The sequence below is a fragment of the Cajanus cajan genome, chromosome 1 (assembly GCF_000230855.2).
Source record: "Cajanus cajan strain Asha chromosome 1, NIPB_CcT2T_4, whole genome shotgun sequence".
NCBI lineage: Eukaryota > Viridiplantae > Streptophyta > Magnoliopsida > Fabales > Fabaceae > Cajanus > Cajanus cajan.
Window position 1 is genome coordinate 87,203,555 of NC_138517.1, and position 21,497 is coordinate 87,225,051.

A 21,497-nucleotide genomic window follows, 5' to 3' on the forward strand; every position below is an offset into this window, starting at 1 on the left:
CTACCCTCATTGTTGCAGTGCTCAAATCAGCGTTTTAGCGTTGAATTTCTGTCAGCTCAGTTTCCTTCCCACGACTATGGCCATGAACCACGACCATGGCTGTAGGTCTTTGCCACTTCATTTTTACCTCACAACTATGACCATGAACCACGACTATGGCTGCAGGTCTCTACCACTACAATTTTTACTTCATGGCTATGGCCATGAACCACGGCCATGGCTACAAGTCTTTGTCACTTCATTGCCATGGCTATGAACCATGGCCATGAACCACGACCATAGTTGCAAGTCTCAACTACTTCATTTTTCCCCATGGCCATGGTCATGAACCACGACCATGACTGCAAATCTCAGAATTTTCTACAATTCCATGGATTTCACCTTCGATCCTCTCCTTATCTTCACCAATCTCCCCCCTAAACATGATCTACACCCATGATTACTACTACACTTGTTCAAGCAACCCAGAAACCATGAAAATTTTGACATGCATGCATCAAACTCCATGATCACCCATTTTACCCAACTCATTGAAGAACACCACAGTCCCAACAACATGAAATCCACCTAACTCAACTACTCAGCCACCAAATCACATCCTAGATGATGATCCAACTACATGGAACCCAAAATGTACAACAAATTCGAGTTTTAGCTTCCTTTACCTTGAAACAGAGTGAATGATAAACTCCGAACTACTCCGAGGTTGAAAAAGAAGAAGAAGAAGAAGATGGAACGAAAATCTGACTCCGGGCTTCAAAGCTCCCTAGCACACAAATTACTCGACAACCTTGAGAATCAACAAAAAAAAATAAATGAGATTTGAGAAAAGGAAATGGGAAAAAAGAGAGGAAAGAAGGCTTGTGATCTTACAAGTAATTTTCATATATTTTAAAATTACTAAAATTTATAATTTGTTGTCTAATATAGTTCTCTTAGACAAAATTTTAGATTTTTGTCTAATGTATTAAAAAAATTCTCTTAAAAGTAATCACTCTTTTATTAATCACAGATAAAGTTAATAAATATTTAGGAGATTCACGTGTGAACAGTGCATGAAAAAAGTGGCGTATCACAAATTTCTTGGCTCCTGGGATCGGAAAGGCAAAGTGCTTTTAAAAGTTGAGAGTTGAGACATGAGAGTTGAGAGCCAATGCTACTAACATTTACATTTACATTACACACTCATTCGTAAATGTCATGACACTAAGCTAACTCCCCAAAATGCAAACTATTTCGTTCCCTCTCTTCGCTCCACACATCTCCATTCCCTGCGCCACCGCTCGCCGGACCGTTTCTTTCCGACCTTCCGCCACCGAATCCACATCCTCCATCGCCGTCGACAACTCCCACGCACCCGACTCCACCGCCTTCGTGATCCGCGCCCGCAACCGGATCGGCCTCCTCCAGGTCATCACCAGGGTTTTCAAGGTCCTCGGCCTCAGCATCGACCGCGCCACCGTCCAATTCGACGGAGACTTCTTCGTCAAGAGCTTCTTCGTCACCGATTCGCATGGCAACAAAATCGAGGACTCCGAGAGCCTCGAGAGGATCCAGCGGGCGTTGGGGGAGGCGCTCGGCGCCGGCGCCGGCGACGGGACGGTCTCGGCGGCGAGCCGAGGGATTGTGGTGAGAAGGCCTGGGCTGGTGGGGGAGCGTGGTGCAAAAGCGGAGAGGATGTTTAGCTTAATGGACGGGTTTCTGAAGAACGACCCTCTCAGTCTTCAAAAGGATATTCTTAATCATGTTGAGTACACCGTCGCCAGGTCGCGCTTTAGTTTTGATGATTTTGAAGCGTATCAGGTATGCGCTACGCTGCCTTTCAACTTCATTGCTTTCTTTCGATTTAGCGATTGTCTCTGCTGCATGTTGTCTGTGCTTCAAGTTTGGATAGGGGTGTAGGAAAACAAAAATTATATTTGTTCAATTTATTAGATAGATATGAACAGAACAAGTTAAGCGTGAGTCGTGAGATAAGCTTTTTTTGTATGAGATCACAATCACATGTAACTTATGCAACTCTGCCGAGTTAGCTAATTTTGGGTGGAAAAGTTCTGCTTTCCGAAAATGGCAGCTGGATGGATATTCTGGGCTGGAAGATAAAACATTAAATAAGATGTATAATGTGACAGGGAGAAGAAATAATAATATTATAGAAAAGTGGTATAATGAATAATATAATTTTAGATTGAAAAGGTATTGCATTGTCAATGAGTAAAATTAAACGTCATAAAAAATGTAGGAAAGGTTTGAGGTACTCCACGATTTTGGAAAACTTCATTTTAGGACAAGTTTTTGAAACGCCGTTAATCATGGTAACCTGTTTCAATTAACTAATAACTATGGTGGTTAACGATTATTTAATCATACTTCAACAGTTTATTTATGCGTGAGTAGTGAAGTAAAATTAAAGGTTTAATATATCAGCAGGTTCTTAACTTTTTTTTTTTTTTTTAATTATTTTTTTATCTAAGTTCTTAAATTAAAAAAAATTGTAATTGGGTTTTTGATTTTTTACGTTTATTGTAATTAGATCCATGCAGTTAGTAAAATCACTACAAATTGTTATTTTTAATTTATGGCGTTTCAAGCCATCATAAACTAATTGTCTAATTCCAGCAACCCAATTACAAAATTGTCAAAGATTGAGGATCCAATTATAAATTTTTAGTTAAAAAACCTAATTAACATTTTCCAAAAAGTTTAGGGCCTACATATTAAACTATAAATAAAAGATTTTAATTTGAAATTATGATGGGGATACATTGATGACATCAAATATTATATCTATGGATAAAAATGTTTTACTTTCCTTTTTGGTAAACAAAATTCCCCCTTTTAATTCCTCAATCATTACCTTAGGGCAAGGAAATGTTTAGCAAAACCTTTTTTACTTATTGAATTTAGAAGTCCATGGTGTTTGAAATTTCACTAAAATCCTCTTTAGGAATCCTAAGGGAAACTAGCACTTTACCATGAATTAGAGCATTTATAGGATCCTTTCCTTAGTTGAAAGTATTTACTTGGATTATTTCATACTTGCATTTTAAAGTAATTATAAGTATTTAATATGATATATAAAAAACATTTATTATATAAAAAATACACGAAGATCATTTCATACTTGATTTTTAAAGTAATTATAACTAGTATTTAATATGATATATTAAATTCTCTTTAACCAGTTCATTGGATCCTTCCCTTAGTTGAAGAATGTTGAGAGGATGAGTGGGTGTCAAGGTAATTTTGATGATAGATGTGTCATTACGATATTCTTATAGGAGTTTTTGTATTGACAATGAACAGTTGAAGCTTTGAAGGAATACACGGCATGTTGTTATTCATGCTTGCATTTTGTACAAAGAACTTTGCTGTAGAGGAACTTAGTCTTCAAATAAGGAAAGTTAAAGCTTATTTCACTAAATTTTATTTGTTTGGCATCTTGAGATTGCAACCTTGTAGGTTATAAAAGGCATCAAATAATATATTAAAGTGTGTTTGGCCGTCTGCAAGTCATATTTATAATGGCTATCATCAAAAAATTGATTTTGCGTGATGGTATTTGTAGGCTTTGTCACACAGCGTAAGAGATCGGTTGATTGAACGCTGGCATGATACTCACATTTATTTCAAGAGAACAAAACCTAAGCGCCTCTACTTCCTTTCACTTGAGTTTCTTATGGGTAAAAGTGATGCCCTAAAATCTGTTTGACACTTCACACTTTAGCCCTTATTTCCTATTTATTTCTTTCACCGTCTTAGTTTATATTTTTTGTGAGTATTTACCAGTTCCAGTTATAAGTGTCGTTATTTATCTATGATTAAGAATATATTAAACTTTCTCTTGGACAGTGTCTCCTGTTTAGGGGCTTTACACTTAATAACTAGGATTTGATTTGTATATTTTCTGACTTATTTTCCTTTCCTAGTTTCCTTAAATTAGTGAATGTCAATCATGCTTTATTACTCAATCATGCTGAGGATTTCCTCATGCAATTCAAAAATATTTCTCCCTTTTCAAGTCTTTCTTTTTTGTTAATTTTTAAATTATTAATTAATTTTGAAATTCTATGTAACCAAATAAACTTATAGATTACAGCTGATATTCACCAGTAACGGTTAGAGCAGCAGTAAACAAGCCACATGAGTGGGTGGGCCAAATTTTAGATCTTTTGGAAGGCTTATTTTTGAAGGGGCTTCTAGTTGCAACAGTGCCCAAGTGGTTAGTCTCACAGTTTGCCAGTGGGGATACCCTACTCAGTAACCAGAAAGAGAAGAAAGAATATAACAAATATTTTCTAGTTTGAAAGAAAAGCAAATGCATGAACCAATGTCAGTTTAGTTCTAATGATGGTGATGCTATTGTTAACATTTTAAACATTTTTATGTTAAATGGTTCTTTCATATACTCTCTATGGACTTGATTATAAGCAAAATTAACTAACTTGTGCATTAACTAAAAAAGTTAGTCAACATTTAATTTTGTTAATCTCAATTAAAAATAATTTATTCTCCTATACTACTGACTCACATTGAAACTTGATATTAAGAATAAAAAAATTGTCATTGGAAATAAAATCTCAATTAAATGAAGGTTTTTTTTGGGGATTATAATATTAAATAGGATAAAATTAATTAATATTTGCTTACATTAAGATTCACTATACACAATTTTTTTTTTTTTTTTGCTTATACCTTGGACTCTCCAACTACAACAACTAGCTTTTGTGGATTGTTTTATCCAACATTTTTATCAATTGGTATAAAAGCCTTCCATCATGTCTCTTAGCTGCAAATGAGAAGTGTTGTTCAAGATTATTCAAAGGGCTAGTGTACAGCTAGCTCGCATGGGTGCTAACATTATAGTGTGGTGGGATGTTAAGATCCAATTGCTAGATGAGACTTGAGTCTCACTTTAAAAGTATGAAATTCTAATGTAGGGTTTATAAGACCATGGACTCTCCAACTACAACAACTAGCTTTTGTGGTGTGGTTGTCCCAAGGTTTTTGTCCTAAACTATGGTGTAAATACGTCTAAGCAAGTAATGGGATGTTTGATCTTTGTCACATTTCAGGAAAGTAATTATCATTGTAATTGACTTTAATGTGATGGTGTGTTAGAATTTTTGACTAATAGTGTATTATATGACATTTGGATTTTTCCAATTATGCTATACTATAAAAATAAGATTTTTTAATTATATATTTCTGTATATTATGTTGTGGTCTGATAAAAGTATCTATACATTTTAGTACACTGGTCGTTTAAATATGAAGGAAACTAAAGAAGTCCAAAAAATTCTTCTAAGATTTAGGTCATAGCAAAGTCAAACAATTAAATAATTTGATGCTGAACTGTTTCGTTCATCTGATGAATGGTTAATCAATGGTTGTGCTTGTGAAAATGTACAACTGCTGCTGTTCTTGTATCCAATTCTTAGGAACACATGTTTTCTAAATATCAGGTCGTTCCCTGTCAAATAGTGTTATCAATCTTGGCATCCAGGATCAATATGCAGAGGCCCTAAGCCAACTTGGATTTGAGTTTGAAGTTTTGGCAGAGCAGGTGTTATTATTGTTTAATTTAATTATTTTACATTTTCCAGTATACTGTTGTAGATTTATTATTTCAGAGTGAACATTCAATGTGGTTATATTTATCCCTTAATATACATGTATGTGACATCCCTGACAAGGAAGGAGATGCAGCCTTAGGGAATGGTGGCCTTGCTCGTCTTTCAGCATGCCAAATGGATTCTTTAGCAACTTTGGATTATCCTGCATGGGGGTATGGTCACGGTGTGACTTTCTGAGTTGTTGTAAATTTTTTTCTAGCAGGTCTGAAACAATAATATTTTCACCATAATGTTTTCAGTTGTTTTAATTAATTTTCTAAACGTAGATATAGGCTGTGTGAGCTATGAAGTTGGCCTTAAAAGCTTGGACATCTATTACTTAGGTTTTTGGTCACATTTAGTTGTTATGATGCCCCAAAGTTTTTCCAAGTCAACAATGTTTACATTGTGTGTACGTATGGTGCTATTTGTCAAATAAGAATAACACTGTCAGTGTCTCAACAGCTTAGTTTCTAAATCATAGTTCACCTTCTGAGTGTCTTGTCCTAAAACTCTATGAATTTGGAAGTTCTTCTATTTATTGTCAACAATGCTTATTACCAGTTTCTGTACAAATTGTATCTCTGAAACCTTCAGTACCATACAGGACAGGAATACATCCTATTTGTCAGTTAATTTTTCAAAACAAATATGCCTCTTATCTAAAGACAGGGTGCTGTCAGCTGAGTTTGTGAGCTTGATCTTCACTTTGCAGTTATGGGCTGCGTTATGAATATGGATTATTTCGCCAGGTCATAGTAGATGGCTTTCAACATGAGCAACCTGATTATTGGCTGAACTTTGGAAACCCTTGGGAGATAGAGCGGATTCATGTAACATATGAAGTGAAGGTTTGCCCAGCTTCCATCTGTTATGCCTTTTGAGTCATTTATGGTTTCTGTTCATATTATTACCTTTATTTCACTTTATCACCTAAAACTACAAGCTGACTGCATCTCTATATTTTACTCCATGGATTAGTTCTATGGGACTGTTGAAGAGGTTGATATGAAAGGAGAAAAACATAAAGTTTGGGTCCCTGGAGAGACGGTAAGAATGGTATTTTTAATTTGGTTTGCAATGTTACTTTTTTCAGTAACATATTTTCAAATAATTATAGATGTATGCCTACTGCTACCTGTGTTGCATTTCTTTTAGACTTGTGGAGTGTGCATAATGTTGATGAGGAACTTGTTCTTCCTGAATTACAGGTAGAAGCTGTGGCTTATGACAACCCAATACCTGGTTATGGGACAAGAAATACCATCAACCTTCGACTATGGGCTGCTAAACCTAGTAATCAATTTGATTTGGTAATTCCTTTCTTAAGAATAAGCATCTGCTCCAAATTTGGGAATAAAGTATTGGCATGATGGTATCATAATATAGGTTTAAGTAAATAAAAAATAACTAACTTTAATTATGTGGCTTTTACAATAAATTATTTTATATAGGTCATTAATTGTATGGTCATACCTTTCCTGAGAGTGAACTTTGCTTAGAATCAGATGAGAAGTGGCCTGCTGTAGTCCATTATTTGCAGTTTAGATTGGCTTATCTCTTTCTTTATTTGGCCTAGGGTGAGCTATTGAACCCTTTGTTTGCCTATTGGTTTTTGTAGGAGGCCTATAACACTGGAGACTACATTAATTCTGTTGTTAACAGACAAAGGGCTGAAACCATAAGTAATGTTTTGTACCCTGATGACCGTTCTCATCAGGTATGCCTTCATTATTATTTTTAAATTATGATGTAGTTGTTGGCTTGTTGCTATTATCTGTTGAGAACTTGTACTTTTCTATGAGCTTTGTCTCTGTTGTTTATAATGAAAGCTAATAACACAATATGTTTGGCTGTGAATTTATGATTGTAAGAACAAGAGACTCCCATATTGCTTTCATTTAAGATTACTTACTGTAGTTTCATTTTTTCTATTAGAGATATAGCTACATTTACTTTTCTGTTTCTTTGTAATTTGTATTACATTTCTTCTGTTAGATTAGTCATAGGTTAGTTACTTTTGATGACTCAGCTCTGAGTCGTCCTGACAGCTATATATAGCGGGTTCTCTTGTATTCAGAATAATCAATGAACCATTTCTTCAGTCATATCTATCTTTTCCTTTTGATTCTCTCTTTCTCTGTGATTTCTATTTTATCTAATAGTTTCCTCACTGTATTAGATAATTTATGTATAAAGCTTTGTGTAGTTAATGGAGTCTTATATTCCTTTAGTGTCTTTTGCTGTTGTTTTAAAAGGATATTTTCTTTTTGAAAATTCTGTTTTTTTTTTACTGACTCGGCATAGTTGTTTATAGAATTGATTATCTGCCAAAAATTATGGGTGAAGGCTCAGTAAAGGAACTTGGTGCTAATTGTTGAATGAACACTTTTTTATTATCTTCTGCTTTTGTTCTCAAAGTTTTCCTTTGTCAATGTGTGGTTCTGTGCATTACTTTAATGTTAATATTCCATGCATTCTATTCTAGTTTGTTTTAGTTGCCTCCCATGCAATATTATTTGCCACATTTGGCATAACAGTTGGTAGAAACATCACATTAGGATACGGTTACTTGAATTTTTCATGAATATGATGAATATTCAATCCCTCTTGTCACATTACCAATTTGAGTTGCCTCTTGTCACATGAATAGGATGAAGAGTATTCAATCCCTCTTGTCACATCCTAATGTGTGGTTCTGTGCATTACTTTAATGTTAAGATTCCATGCATTCTATTTTAGTTTGTTTTAGTTGCCTCCCATGCAATATTGTTTGCCACATTTGGCACAACAGTTGATAGAAACATCACATTAGGATGTTTATATGGTTACTTGAATTTTTCACGAATAGCATGAAGAGTATTCAATCCCTCTTGTCACGTTACCAATTTTGAGTTTTTTCTTTCTTTCCTTTTTTCAGGGGAAGGAGCTGAGATTGAAACAACAGTATTTCTTTGTTTCAGCATCTTTACAAGATATCATCCGTAGGTTCAAAGAAGCACATAGTAACTTTGATGAGTTGCCAGATAAGGTTCATTGTTAAATATTTTGTACTTGCACATTTGGTTGTTAATTGGTATGGTGATTACTAACACTGTTTCAAAACTATATAGCATTCAATAATATGTAATTTATATATTTTTAAGGGAAGGTTCTGAAATTCGCTTGACCATTCAAAGTTCCAGGTTATCCCATGGTCATTCCTAAATGTCACCATTCATTTATTTTTTATTTTTTTTGTAGTGATTCTATTCCATTAGGATTCAGGGAGTTTTCAGGTTATCCCATGCTAGACATGGGTTCTACTGAGTTTTCATGGAGAGAAACAAGAAAAACAGAGAAAGGAAAGGAAAAAGAATGCTTTGACTGTGTCCAATGTTTACTGAATTACAAAGAACCTAAGGAGAAGATTCTCCTTCAAAGGGCTTCCCCTTCATAAATGGTTTCTCCTTGATACAACAGAGCTAATGCTCAATTTCCCACATGATAACAAAACAGAATTCCCACTCTTCTACACTATCCTACTATTCAAAGCTAATTCCCTATCTTGAAAACTTTAACTGTCTAACTATCCTAGCTAACCACTCTCCAGCCCTCTCAGATTTCTATCTGTTGATTCAGTATATGTGAAAGTGGATATTATGAGTTAAATTATTGTATGCATTAGCTGATCACTAGTGAGCAGTGACATAATTGTGTTCTCACTACTGTCTTGCAACTTAAGGTTTTCCTTTCCTATAATTAGGTTGCTCTCCATCTAAATGACACCCATCCATCTCTTTCAATTGCTGAAATTATGCGAATATTGATTGATGAAGAACATCTCAGCTGGAATAAAGCATGGGATCTTGTATGCAAAGTTTTCTCTTTTACAACTCACACAGTGGTAGCTGAAGGACTAGAGAAAATCCCTGTTGATCTGCTTGGTAGCCTTCTCCCTCGTCATTTACAAGTATGTTCATCAAGACACGCTTTCGGAGTTTCTGTATTTTATGTAGTGTTTTACCTTACATATGTATTTCACCAGCAAATTCAATATCAGCAAACAGATATGTTTGATCCTTATTTTACTTTTTATGTTTTGCTAAAGCATGGGAACATTTGACTGCATGGTCCACTAATTTTTCTAGGCAATTTTCCATGTTAAACCATAAATTTCAGTAATTCAGGATGAAAATGTTGATGAATCTATATTGTTCTTTGTTCTAAAAAATGTACTTCCTTTTTTTCCTTAATTTTTTTATTACAATATTATTATGTTTACCAAATATTTCAAATTCCGTTTTCAGATTTTATATGAAATAAATTTTAATTTTATGGAGGAGTTGAAGAAAAGGATTGGTTTAGATTACAACCGGTCGTCTCGGATGTCAATTGTTGAAGAAGGTGCTGTGAAGGTATTCTAGAATAATTTGTCAATGCTTAATCTGGTAATTTTGGTAGGCTACAATTTCTTTTTGCATTTGCTTATTTATTTTATTACTAATTTACTACGAATATTGCAAGTTATGCAATTTGACTATCAGATAATGTCTAGTGTTACATATATTAATTCTTAAGACAAAGACTTACTGAATTGAGAGGCTCTAATATCTAAAGGAAAAAATATGCACTTAATGTTTGAGCTATTAGAAATCGGATAATTTACATCATAAGTCATAATCATATTAGATGCCAATTTACCATATATTTCCATGGATCAGTGGTGGCTTCAATACCACAGCAGGTTCCCTCATAGTTCAGTCAGGTTTGGCAACTCACTAACACTGCATTGGCAGCAGCATTCCATTTGAAAGTTTGGCAAACAACTAGCGGATACTATTAAGTTTCTAGAGAAACCCAGAGAAGCTGAGTATAAAATTTAGGATAATTTTTTTTTAAATTGTGTTGGTCCAGTCAAATCCAGTGGTTCAGTTACATAGATGATATTTATACAAAGATTATCCTAACTAATACAACTAACTAGTTCAGGAGTTACAGCTAAAATGAAACTGAACATACTGTTGGCAGCTGTGTGTGACTGTGATACTACAGGGTGAGTAATTATACTCGCACCCCCTCCCAAAACAAGCTCAAGGTGGGTGAGCTGTAGAACTGGGCTCAAACACTTCGAGCCTGGACTTGAGATGAAAAAATCTAGGAGAGGCTTGGTGAGAGTCAGCCCATTGATCCTGAGCACAAATGCTCAGAATTGTCAGTTATTTTTTTATGACCTTTTCTCTGACAAAATAAATCAATCTCCATGTGTTGTGTGAGCATGAAGAACAGGATTGTGAGCCAATGAAACAAGTTTTTGGTTGTCACAAAAGACCATGGGAGTAGTGTAGGAAACACCCAGTTCTGTCAACAGTGTCTGAATCCACAACAAATCTGCACTAACTTGGAATAGGCAGCGATATTCAGCCTTAGTGCTGGATCAGACAACTTGCTGCTTCTGGCACCACCAAAAAATAAGGGTTGAACCAAAATAGATGGCTGCTCCTAATGTGAACCAGCAGTCATCAGGGTCAGCTTCCTAATCAGCATCACAAAATGCCTTTAATGGCAAGGGCAGATGTCAAGATGCTGGAGAAAACTGTAAACCACACTGTAAGGACCCCTTTAAATACCTTGGAATCCATTTAACTGCAATCCGATGCGAGTGTAAATTGGAAAACCTTGTTGACTACAAAACATATCTCAGGTCTAGCGATTGTCACATATTCCAGTCCATGAACCACTGACCTGTACGGAGATGGATTGGGCAGTAGATCAGAACCAAAATTTGACAATTTACAACTAGATGTCATGGGAGAGGAAATAGACTTGGCCTCAAGCATATTGGTTTGGCTCAAAAGGTCCCCGATATAGGATCTATTTGGATAAGCTTCTATAGAAGCATTTCTAGGAGAGAAAAATAGGGAGGGAAATCAAAATATCTTCTTCATAAGCTAAAACTAATTTATGCATGAGTTAAAAAGAATATTTTGGAGAAGCTATAGGAGAGAACTTCTCTGAAAAAATAGCTTATGCATAAGCTATTTTTAACCTATGGAGAAATTTATTTCTTTTTTCTTTTTTCTTTTTCATAACTTCGTGTTTCTAGAGAAGTTTACCCAAATAGGTCCATACATGCTTTGAGTGAGCAAGAGGGTGCCGTCAGGTTGCTTGAGTTCAATCAGAAAATAATCAAGATCACCCAACTGTTTGAGACTAAAATGATAAGGAAATATGGTAATCAATCATGAGAGATAACAAGGAAATAAGGAGACTAATTATAGAGGATAATCTAAGATTGTTCTATTATAAGATATTTTCAATTTTCATATATTCTAATAGGTATCTTTAAGTAGATTGTTACCTCCCTTATCCATTCAACCTTGGTTGTCTTCACTTTCTTTATGCATTTTCAGTTAGTAGCATTTCTTACCTTGAGGCGTTCTGTTCTGTTCTTCCCCTCTTGTCACTCGAAAATTTGGGTTCATTAGCTAGTCACACAGCCTTAATGCTCGATTCATACCACACCTAAAAAAATTTCATATTTATAAAATTCCTGAATGCACATAAAATTTAGATTCAATTCATATTTAGGCATTGAGTTAAAATAACTGCTGTGTAGGCTCCCTGATTTAGATGGCATACAAATGAAGGGCATCTGTGAGAAATATGTGAATTAGGAGAGGAGTTGTGATTCACAATAATACAAAATACAAATTAGAGAAGTCTTTTTTTCCCTTTTAGTTATTGCATTAGCTATCTTCTAAGCTCAACATCAGATGTATGCTTCTGTATTCTTATGCACTATGGGATAGTAGTTCAGGCATATTGAAGCAATGTTTCCAAATTCTAAGTGTCTGTGTAATGTTTGTATTGTATAATTACATCATAAATAGTTTTTGGTGATTATGTATTGTATTTGCAGAACATTCGAATGGCCAACTTGTCAATTGTTTGCTCCCATACTGTGAATGGTGTTTCAAAATTACATTTAGATACGCTAAAAATGAGAACATTTAAGGTATGAATTAATCATGCCAAATCACTTTACGGTCCTTCCTTATAATCTTGGCTGATTGTGAAATCATAAACCAATAAATTAATGGTTCAAATTTGCAGGACTTCTATGAGCTATGGCCTGAAAAATTTCAATTCAAGACAAATGGTGTAACCCAGGTACAAAATTAGTTACTATTATAGTATATATGTAATGAAGTTGTTGCTCTCCTGCTATGTTTATATATGAGTGGCTTAGGCTTGAATTGGCTCGTATTTGTTGGAAGAGCTATCTTTCATATATAGAATTTTTGTTTGTGACTAGTATAAAGTCTGTAGTCGATACTCAATAGAAATACACATAGAAATTTGTTACCTCCTTGTACGTACCATGCTGAGAGACTTGTATCTTGATTACATCTTAAATAGTGCTAGCCATTAACCATATAAGTTTAAGATGCTTCTTTTACAATTAGTTGTGCATATTTCTCTTAAAATTAAACTTTGTTTGTGGTATTTGACAATTGCAGCTATTGTTCATTAGAAAAAATGTGACTGTGTGTGCACTGTGCAACAACTAATAACCCAGTGAATTGATATTTGTCAGCGTCGGTGGATTGTGGTGAGCAATCCCAGTTTATGTGCTCTTATATCAAAATGGCTAGGAACTGAAGCTTGGGTACGTAATGCTGACCTTCTGACAGGGTTGAGAGATCATGTTGACAATATTGATTTCCATCAAGAATGGAAAATGGTAACTTTCCAAGTTTTATTCATTTTTCATAGAATTTCTTTAAATTAGGAGAAACTAAATATGGTCTGCTCTGATATGGCTTTCTGTCCTTTTGACATTGTAGGTTAAAAAGGTCAATAAAATGAGGCTTGCTGAGTACATTGAAGCAATGAGTGGTGTGAAGGTTTAAGTGAAATAATTTTACCTGAACTTTTCTTCTCTTTTTCATTAAGACCATAAAATTCATTTTTCCTATATTATTCTTAATTGCAGGTCAGTTTGGATGCAATGTTTGATGTTCAGGTGAAGCGAATACATGAATACAAAAGACAATTGCTTAATATACTTGGAATAATCCATAGATATGATTGTATCAAGGTAAATGTGTGTTCCTCGCTGTTTCTTTTTGAAATGTAAATTGTTCTTTCACTAATTATTGTTCTCTTTCATCTTTCTGTCTACTTGAGCAAGCAATTTTTTTGCTTAGATCCTAGAATCTGATATCCCCCTCAGTTATGGATTCGTAATCACTTGCATACGTACTGATCATCACTTTCCACGTGGAGTTATACTGAGGCATCAACTATTATTTTGCATTTATTTCTTGCAGAACATGGACAAGAATGATAGGAGGAAAGTTGTACCCCGTGTTTGCATAATTGGTGGGAAAGCAGCTCCTGGTTATGAAATGGCAAAGAAGATTATCAAACTTTGTCATGCTGTGGCAGAAAAAATCAATAATGACACTGATATTGGAGATCTTCTGAAATTGGTAACTTTGTCATTTGTCATCCCTGTTCTTTCTTTTTGTTAGCATTTCTGACTGTGGTACAACTCAGGATGGACCTGTTAAGTGTATTGTATTTGTTTTGGCATGTCTCTTTTTAATCCAGTCTCTGTTATTCTGTAGGTTTTTATTCCTGATTATAATGTTTCTGTTGCTGAATTGGTAATACCAGGGGCCGACCTTTCTCAACATTTAAGGTTTGGTGATTTAATGTTCTTTATAGTGCCCATTTTAATGTTCATTGATGTTATTAACGAGTAGCATATTAGTCTTTTGCCTCATTTTTCTCATCTTGCTTTATATTTTCCATGCTCATAATAATCAAGAAAAAGTAGAAAGTTACAAGTAAAAGAGATATGGAGAATGGTGTTGGACCAATGTGGTGAAAGGCTAATATATAACTGGAATAGCTATGGTGAAAGACACATCTATTGAAAGAGTTCAAGTTAAGTTACAACAGTTGTATTGCAGTCAGTTTGAGCTAGAAACTGTATAGTCCACCCACTGTTTCAAGACTAGACACAATATTTATATTCCCTGTGATTTTTAGTCTTCTTGGGCTGCATTTGATGTATATTACTAGACAACATGGGCAAAAGCAGAACAACATATTTCAAGAAGTTGATTCAGCACTATTTTTTTTTTCCTGGTCTGTTCTTTGGTTCTTGATACTCTGCATAAGCAATTTTAGAGGTGGACAAGGGGCTGTGCTGGGTATGAGTTACATATGAGCCAACCAGGACTTGCTAGTTGTTTTGCATTGATGTTGATGTGTTTGCCCAAATTGATGGGTAATTTTTACTTTTCAGTACGGTTTTGCATGGTACAAGAAGTTGTCTCCCAATTTATTAACAAATATTTAAACTTGTTTTGTGCTTCATTGTTTGTTTTATCATGTCTTGTCACCACTTTTAAAATCAAATACAGAACAGGTATTTTATGCTACCGATTCCTTCATCTTTTAGCAAATCGCACCCTTGAGGTTTTTGTAATATTTATTGCATTAACCAATTCACATGCACTAATTAGCACATGACACATTCAGCTGTGCGCTTGACAAGCTTATTCTTGCTCAATGTAGTGCAATTTATATTTTTCAGTCGATTTTCCTTTTCTTTTATCAAATTTAGTTTTGTGAGAAGTGCAATACACGTTTGTTACACATTGACAGCAAAGAATTATCTTGTAGCACTGCAGGACATGAAGCATCAGGAACTGGGAGCATGAAATTTTTGATGAATGGATGTTTACTTTTAGCTACGTCAGATGGATCTACTGTAGAAATAGTTGAAGAAATAGGATTGGATAACTTGGTGAGTGATAACTTGCATGATGTTTTCTTGTTTCTCAACGCAAAATGTGCTCTTAAGAAAATTGAGAAAGGTTTTGAAATTTCGAAATCAAGTTGCTTTGGCAAATTTCCTAAATTCTTTTCATCAATGATTTTCTTTCTGTAAATCTGACTGGGAGATCTGTACTCGGATGGTGTTTTTAAATGCGTAAGTATCCTGCTTCTTAGAAGGGAAAGGATAGAATCATGTACTTGGCTTGACTAAACTCAGCCTTGGCTTCATGATTGCCTACCTAAAACTACTCGAGAGGAATTTGACTTCATGCTCAAGCAATAATTGTAACATCTTATAATAATGGAGGCTTTCTTTGATCTTTCTTTGACTACACTTACACTTATTTCAGTTTCTCTTCGGTGCAAAAGTGCAAGAAGTTGCAGAACTGCGTGAAAAAGGATCTACTTTAAAAGTACCTCTGCAATTTGCTCGCGTGTTAAGGTAAATGAATAAAAAATATCCATCTTTAAAGAATAAGTGATTAACAAATAACAATTGCAGATAATTTCTGATCACATTTCAGTTGTTACTTTGTTAACCATTAATATATTATTCAATGACTAAAATTAAGTATTCTAAAAGAAGGAATGTTGCTCTCAGTAATTTTTTCTTGTGATAATACAATTAGGATGGTTCGAGAAGGATATTTTGGCTACAAAGACTACTTCAAATCCTTATGTGATACGGTGGAAATCGGAAATGATTTCTATCTCCTTGGCCATGATTTTGGGAGTTACCTTGAGGCACAGGTACTTTCATTCGTATTTTTGTTGAGTCTCCTAACCATTTATATTACGATTCGTACAGAATTCAACCTTGATTTAACATAATAACAGGCTGCTGCCGACAAAGCATTTGTTGACCCAGAGAAGTGGATGAAGATGAGTATCCTTAGTGTTGCTGGCTCTGGGAGGTTTAGCAGTGACAGGACCATTCAAGAGTATGCACAGAGGACATGGAAAATTGATCCCTGCCGATGCCCTCTCTGATCTCTAATGTACCACGTCACGAAGCTAACCATCATGATACTAATTGGCTATATCTGTATTTGTAAAATAAAGTCTTTATTAGAAATAGTTTTCTTTGGCCACGCCAGAAGAAACCACACAATGAAAACTGTAATGTTAGCTGCGGATATCTACACGTAATGGAGTGGAAATAAATAATAAGATAACAAATATTGTTATATATAAATAATTTGTTCTGATTTTTCTTATTACAAAAATGTTATAATTATTCATATTAGATGATAGGCACGTGACATTTAAATAATTTCACTTTTTCAAAAAATGTAAAATATAATTTTATATCTTTAAATTAGTATAATAATTATTAATAAGATAATTTCAAAATCAAAATTTTAAAATATGTAATAATAGTTTTTATATCTTGAATTATAATTTTATTTATGATTTAATTAAATATAATTTGAATGATTTAATTGATTGATTGAATTAGAATATATAATCGTTGTATAATTATTATAATTAAGCATATTTATGTATTTTATGAATTAAGAAATAAAATAAAATAATTCAATTTTTTGATGAAAAAATAATAAATATAATGTTGTTACGTAACATTTACTTATGCGATAAAACTTTTTTTACAATCGATAACAGATAAATAATAAATTTGAGTTTTTTAAGTACACAAAAGTAACGTGTTGAATTTGTATGTATAACAACAGTCGATTTTTTTAATTAATGATAATTATTATACTTTATTTTTAAAGTGTAATTTTATAAGATCTAATGTATAATTTAAAGTGCAATTTTAATGTATAATTTGATTTGACCTATTTCTTTTGTTCAAACTCTTTTGTGATATTATTCTTTTAATTAGTCATTAAAACAATAAAATTATGTAAATAATTTTTAAAATGTTAATTTTTTTCAAACTAATCCCTCGATATTAATAAAATATAAGCCTAAATTAATAGGTTTTCATCACTTGAATAACTGTTTTTTCAAATAAATAATTTGGTCTGTGTAAATAGTTTTGGTAGTGTTTGTAGTGGCTCTTGCATAAGCGTCTGCATCGCATCACCATGGCGTTGGCGCTGCTACACCCTGTTTCTCCCATTCCCATGTTCTTTCTTCTTCTTCTTCACACTTTCCCTTCTGCTTCTGCTCAACCAGTCCACCACTACGCCTCACAAATCCAACAAATCAATCTCAAAATTGCTCACTTAGGTAAACCTCACTCAGTCACTCTTCTTAATATTTCATCATTCAACTTTCTACTTCATCTTATGCGAGCAATAATTTGAATGTAGAATCGGTTCTTGAAGAAAGCAATAACAGATTAAAGGAAAGGGATGTGTACCTGGAAGAGTGCGAGAAGCGAATGAATGAATTGTCGGAAAAAATTCACCATCTTCAATCTACTCTCTCTACAATTAAGGTTTCTCTTCCACTCTTTACAATGAAAACAGTGCATTTTATTGTTAATAGATGATACATCTTTCACTAGGCTTCCTTATTCACTTAATATGACCTTATTGATCCAACATGTCACCAAGGGATGTTGCTATTAGTTTATTATTTTGGTCGGATACATATTGAAATGAGGCTTCTTTTTTTTTTTTTTTTTTGAGAACCATGTGTTTGTCTTCTTTCAGGCTGATTCATTGCATGCCGAGAAACAGTATCAAGCTCTCGAGGAAGAGGTATTTGTTACCCAACCCAAGGTTCATGGGGCTCTTTGTTAGATATCTTTGTTGTTTAACAGTAAATTACTTCCAGCATTTTGTTTTCTGGATATAATTGAAAGTTCAGCTGATTTGAGAAATAGGATTGGAAATGCTTAGGTACAACTTCTTTGGGATGCCATGAGAAGGAACAACTTTGATCTTCATATTTTGAAATCTAAAGCACAAGAAACTGAGGAGAGACTGAAAGAGGTTACTTCAAACGTTGAAAAGGTTTTTACACTGTCTATTCTATCATTTATTATTTAGGTTGTTTTATTTTGTTTTAATTCATATATCATTTTTCCTGTTTTACACCTTCTGGTACATTCAGTGGAGAATTCTTTCTTGCGCATATTTAAAGAAATGAATGGCAGTTTGTAAGTATTCATTATATTTTATCCTTAAAAGTTACCAGATCCTATATTCAAAGATATACAATTTTGTGCATTCAGCAACAACTGTTGAGCTAGAATGCCTGGAAAGAGCCTTTAGTATTGAGAGCAACTGCAGATATTCTTCTATTGAGGAAGTAAAAAAAAATCTCAGGGGATTTATGTTGTTTATTGTTAATTCTCTATTCTACGGGTAGGAATTGTCAAGCTCAAGAGTCTAATCGTAACCAAAAGGGAAAATAGTGGATTGTGCATAAATTAACCATACAATAGTGTGAATAGAGTTGTCTAACTTGACCTTTTCTAGTGAACTGCCACCAAGTAGCAAGCACTTTAGTGATTATTAGAGCCCAAGTCCCAATGAGGCGGGGGTTGGATGATGTACACTCGTAGGAATAGGAGGCAACTAAGATAGCTACTTAGTCACTATCAGTTAGGCAGTTAAATGACTTGTTAGTTACAAGAGGTTGAGCAGTTAAATAGGGGACACACTGTACTTGGATACGTTCCCTGATAATTGAATAACAGAACCATCTTTTGTTGTAAGGGGAAACTCTTGGGGAGACTTTTCCTTTTCTTTGCAAAATTCTCTCTCCCTTTGTAATAGCATTTCATATCTGGGACCCTACCATTATAGCACTGGTGGGTATGACGCATCAAACGGAAGACTTAAGTATCTATGTGGCAAGAAAGTCAGTTTAGGATTACATATAATCCATTCTAATGCAAAGAATGATATATTGTAGCTCACAGATATGAAATTTAACATTTTCCTATACATTAATGAGACTTGGTTGGGATAAATTGTAGATCTATGCATTAGTTGATGTTATTCATCTTTTCCTTTCCAGATGGGTGACATTGTGAATGAACAGTGGATTCAAGTTCAGCATCTTGAGCAGGCTCTTCACATTACCAAAGTATAGAAATTTTATTTTCTAGACTTTATATTTTCAAAAACCTTAACATGATTACATCATTTTGTTCATGTTTCATGTGTTTTTCGAGATTCTCATTTATTTTCTATTTGCACCCTTGTGCGTGTATGTGCAAAGATAAGGACCCTAAAGGCTCAAAGGCTGGCAAGCGTGACAAAATGCACATTCTTGAAGGTAAGTTTAAGTGTTTTGAATAACTAGTTTGAGTGCTTCAGACTAATTTGCTGATGTAAAGATAACTAGTGCTTTATCCTGTCTGTAATGGTATTAAGTACACTCGTCTACTGTGACATTTCTTATTTAAAGATGTGAGAAATTGCTAAAGCTTCCTAGCAGTGAACGCAGCTATATATTCTATTAGTCATAGTTTCTCATCTACCTTTCTATATCATTGTTTGGTCCAAAGTTTATCAACATTCTTCTCGATGATCTTCGGGCACTTGATTCATACTTATTTGGCAAAAGGACCGTAGTCAGTTCACTCATCTCACAGGCTATGGACCAGTTGAAGAGGTGGTCATCATTGACCAAAAAGTATCACCATCAGGTCTGCATGAAAATATATTTATGTTTTTAGTTAATATCTGATAGATATTTGAAATTTGTGAATGAAAATGGTTGTTTATTCATGAGGTTCATTCTCTGTACAACTTGATATTTTATTTGAAGCTTGGTGATATCACATGGTTTCTCATACTACTATTCCAGCACTGTGCATTCTGAATTTCAAATCTTGGAAGTTGGAACTTCTATTGTTTTGCAATATATGGCCTGTTGAGTTTCTATTGTTTTGCATTTTAAGGCATGCCTCTTTCAAGAAATTCAATATCTAAACAGCTGCAAATTTTAACATTTGGTAGCTTCAAGGTTTCATCAAGGATCTGATGGAGAGAAATGAATTGACTGCATCTCTTGCAAATGATGAGTTAGTCTTCTTCCTGGTATGCTTTAAAGCTTTCAGTTTATTTATCGAGTTTAAAACCTTTAGATGAATAATTCTAGGATTTTATAAGTTCTTCATATCATGTCATTCTTTGACCAAAGTTACATGTTTTCAGGCTTCTGCTCTAATCACCTTTCCATTAATGAGTGCCTGGATATTGCTCTCTTCATAATTGCCAGGCAGGCAAGTATTTTTTTTTTCTTTTTAAATGAACAGGAAATTGCCCTCCATACTGCTTTCTACGGTGACAATAACAATCTTTTTCCAACACTAGTACTTCAAGAGTGATTCAGTGATGGTGGACTAATGTAGTTTTTATCCTGTATTGTAGCAAGTAGCCGAGAATACCTAGCATTTTTTTTGTAACTTTTTTTTGTATGTACATATCCATCGGGAAAGATCCTGAATTACATGCTGCTAAACCTTGGCACTCGCATTCGCATGGCGCATGCTATTATGAAACTAAATCTAAAGATATGGAAAGAAAATGTTGTGATAGGAACGATAAAAAGGAGGAGAGGTGGGGAAAATTTGACAAAATGAGAGCAATCTATAGTTTCTAAGTGAGGGGACATATAAAGTAAAAAGGTTAAAGTTTATTTTCCATTAATTTAAAGTTGATAAAATTTTCAAGGTATCAACGGCAGATAAATTTTTAATGATATGGACAAGATTTGGTGTTTTACAAGTATTTTGGTATTGAATGATGAAAATACAGTAAGTGTGACCGTTTATCAATGAAAATATTATATTTAATTTTGTTAGATGTTTTGTTTCTATTATAAAGTAGTGCTACTATAAAAGTTGCCTACAGAATAATAAAACAACACTTAGGTTTTGTCCTAATAGTATTTAGAATAAATTCTATTTTATTTTACAGAAGAATAAATTCTAATTTAGTCTTATTGCATGTGTCGTATAAATTCTAAAAATTAATCATCATATTAATTTCATAAATATTTAAGGAATCATTATATTACTGTTACCAAAAGAGAATCATTATATTAGTTCTTTAAAGATGTATACTTACTCAAATGTTGAATGGAAAAACCTTTCTTGGATAACAATTACTCCAT

The 21,497-nt window shown here is 33.9% G+C and overlaps 2 protein-coding genes across 14 annotated transcripts; both read left to right on the forward strand.

The window, feature by feature from the left end:
• Window positions 1-1,054: 1,054 nt before the first annotated feature.
• On the forward strand, window positions 1,055-16,650 carry LOC109811532 (uncharacterized). 10 transcript variants are annotated; one of them, XM_020375293.3, is made up of 22 exons: window positions 1,061-1,803; window positions 3,569-3,683; window positions 5,466-5,566; window positions 5,697-5,788; window positions 6,331-6,466; window positions 6,597-6,665; window positions 6,827-6,928; window positions 7,237-7,335; window positions 8,536-8,646; window positions 9,361-9,567; window positions 9,905-10,012; window positions 12,517-12,612; window positions 12,711-12,767; window positions 13,195-13,341; window positions 13,445-13,504; window positions 13,594-13,698; window positions 13,931-14,092; window positions 14,231-14,304; window positions 15,297-15,420; window positions 15,803-15,894; window positions 16,082-16,202; window positions 16,290-16,650. In XM_020375293.3, exons 1-22 carry the CDS (start codon window positions 1,225-1,227, stop codon window positions 16,440-16,442), a joined length of 2,910 nt encoding a protein of 969 aa, XP_020230882.1. In that variant the 5' UTR covers window positions 1,061-1,224; the 3' UTR covers window positions 16,443-16,650. The 10 variants fall into 10 exon arrangements, 9 of the variants coding, with proteins under 9 accessions (XP_082922573.1, XP_020230882.1, XP_082922571.1 ...); XM_083066445.1 differs by lacking the exon at window positions 5,697-5,788 and having other exon boundaries at window positions 6,368-6,466; XM_083066452.1 differs by lacking the exon at window positions 3,569-3,683 and having other exon boundaries at window positions 1,663-1,803; window positions 5,697-5,838.
• Window positions 16,651-17,416: 766 nt separating this feature from the next.
• LOC109811545 (myosin heavy chain-like protein) lies at window positions 17,417-20,909 on the forward strand. 4 transcript variants are annotated; one of them, XM_083066468.1, is made up of 9 exons: window positions 17,423-17,648; window positions 17,732-17,859; window positions 18,053-18,124; window positions 18,266-18,379; window positions 19,392-19,460; window positions 19,596-19,652; window positions 19,885-20,025; window positions 20,339-20,419; window positions 20,537-20,909. In XM_083066468.1, the coding sequence occupies exons 1-9, from the start codon at window positions 17,504-17,506 to the stop codon at window positions 20,591-20,593; spliced, it is 864 nt and encodes a 287-aa protein (XP_082922594.1). In that variant the 5' UTR covers window positions 17,423-17,503; the 3' UTR covers window positions 20,594-20,909. The 4 variants fall into 4 exon arrangements, with proteins under 4 accessions (XP_082922604.1, XP_082922600.1, XP_082922594.1 ...); XM_020375316.3 differs by having other exon boundaries at window positions 17,428-17,648; window positions 18,077-18,124; XM_083066478.1 differs by lacking the exon at window positions 19,885-20,025 and having other exon boundaries at window positions 17,417-17,648.
• The last annotated feature ends 588 nt before the right edge of the window (window positions 20,910-21,497 follow it).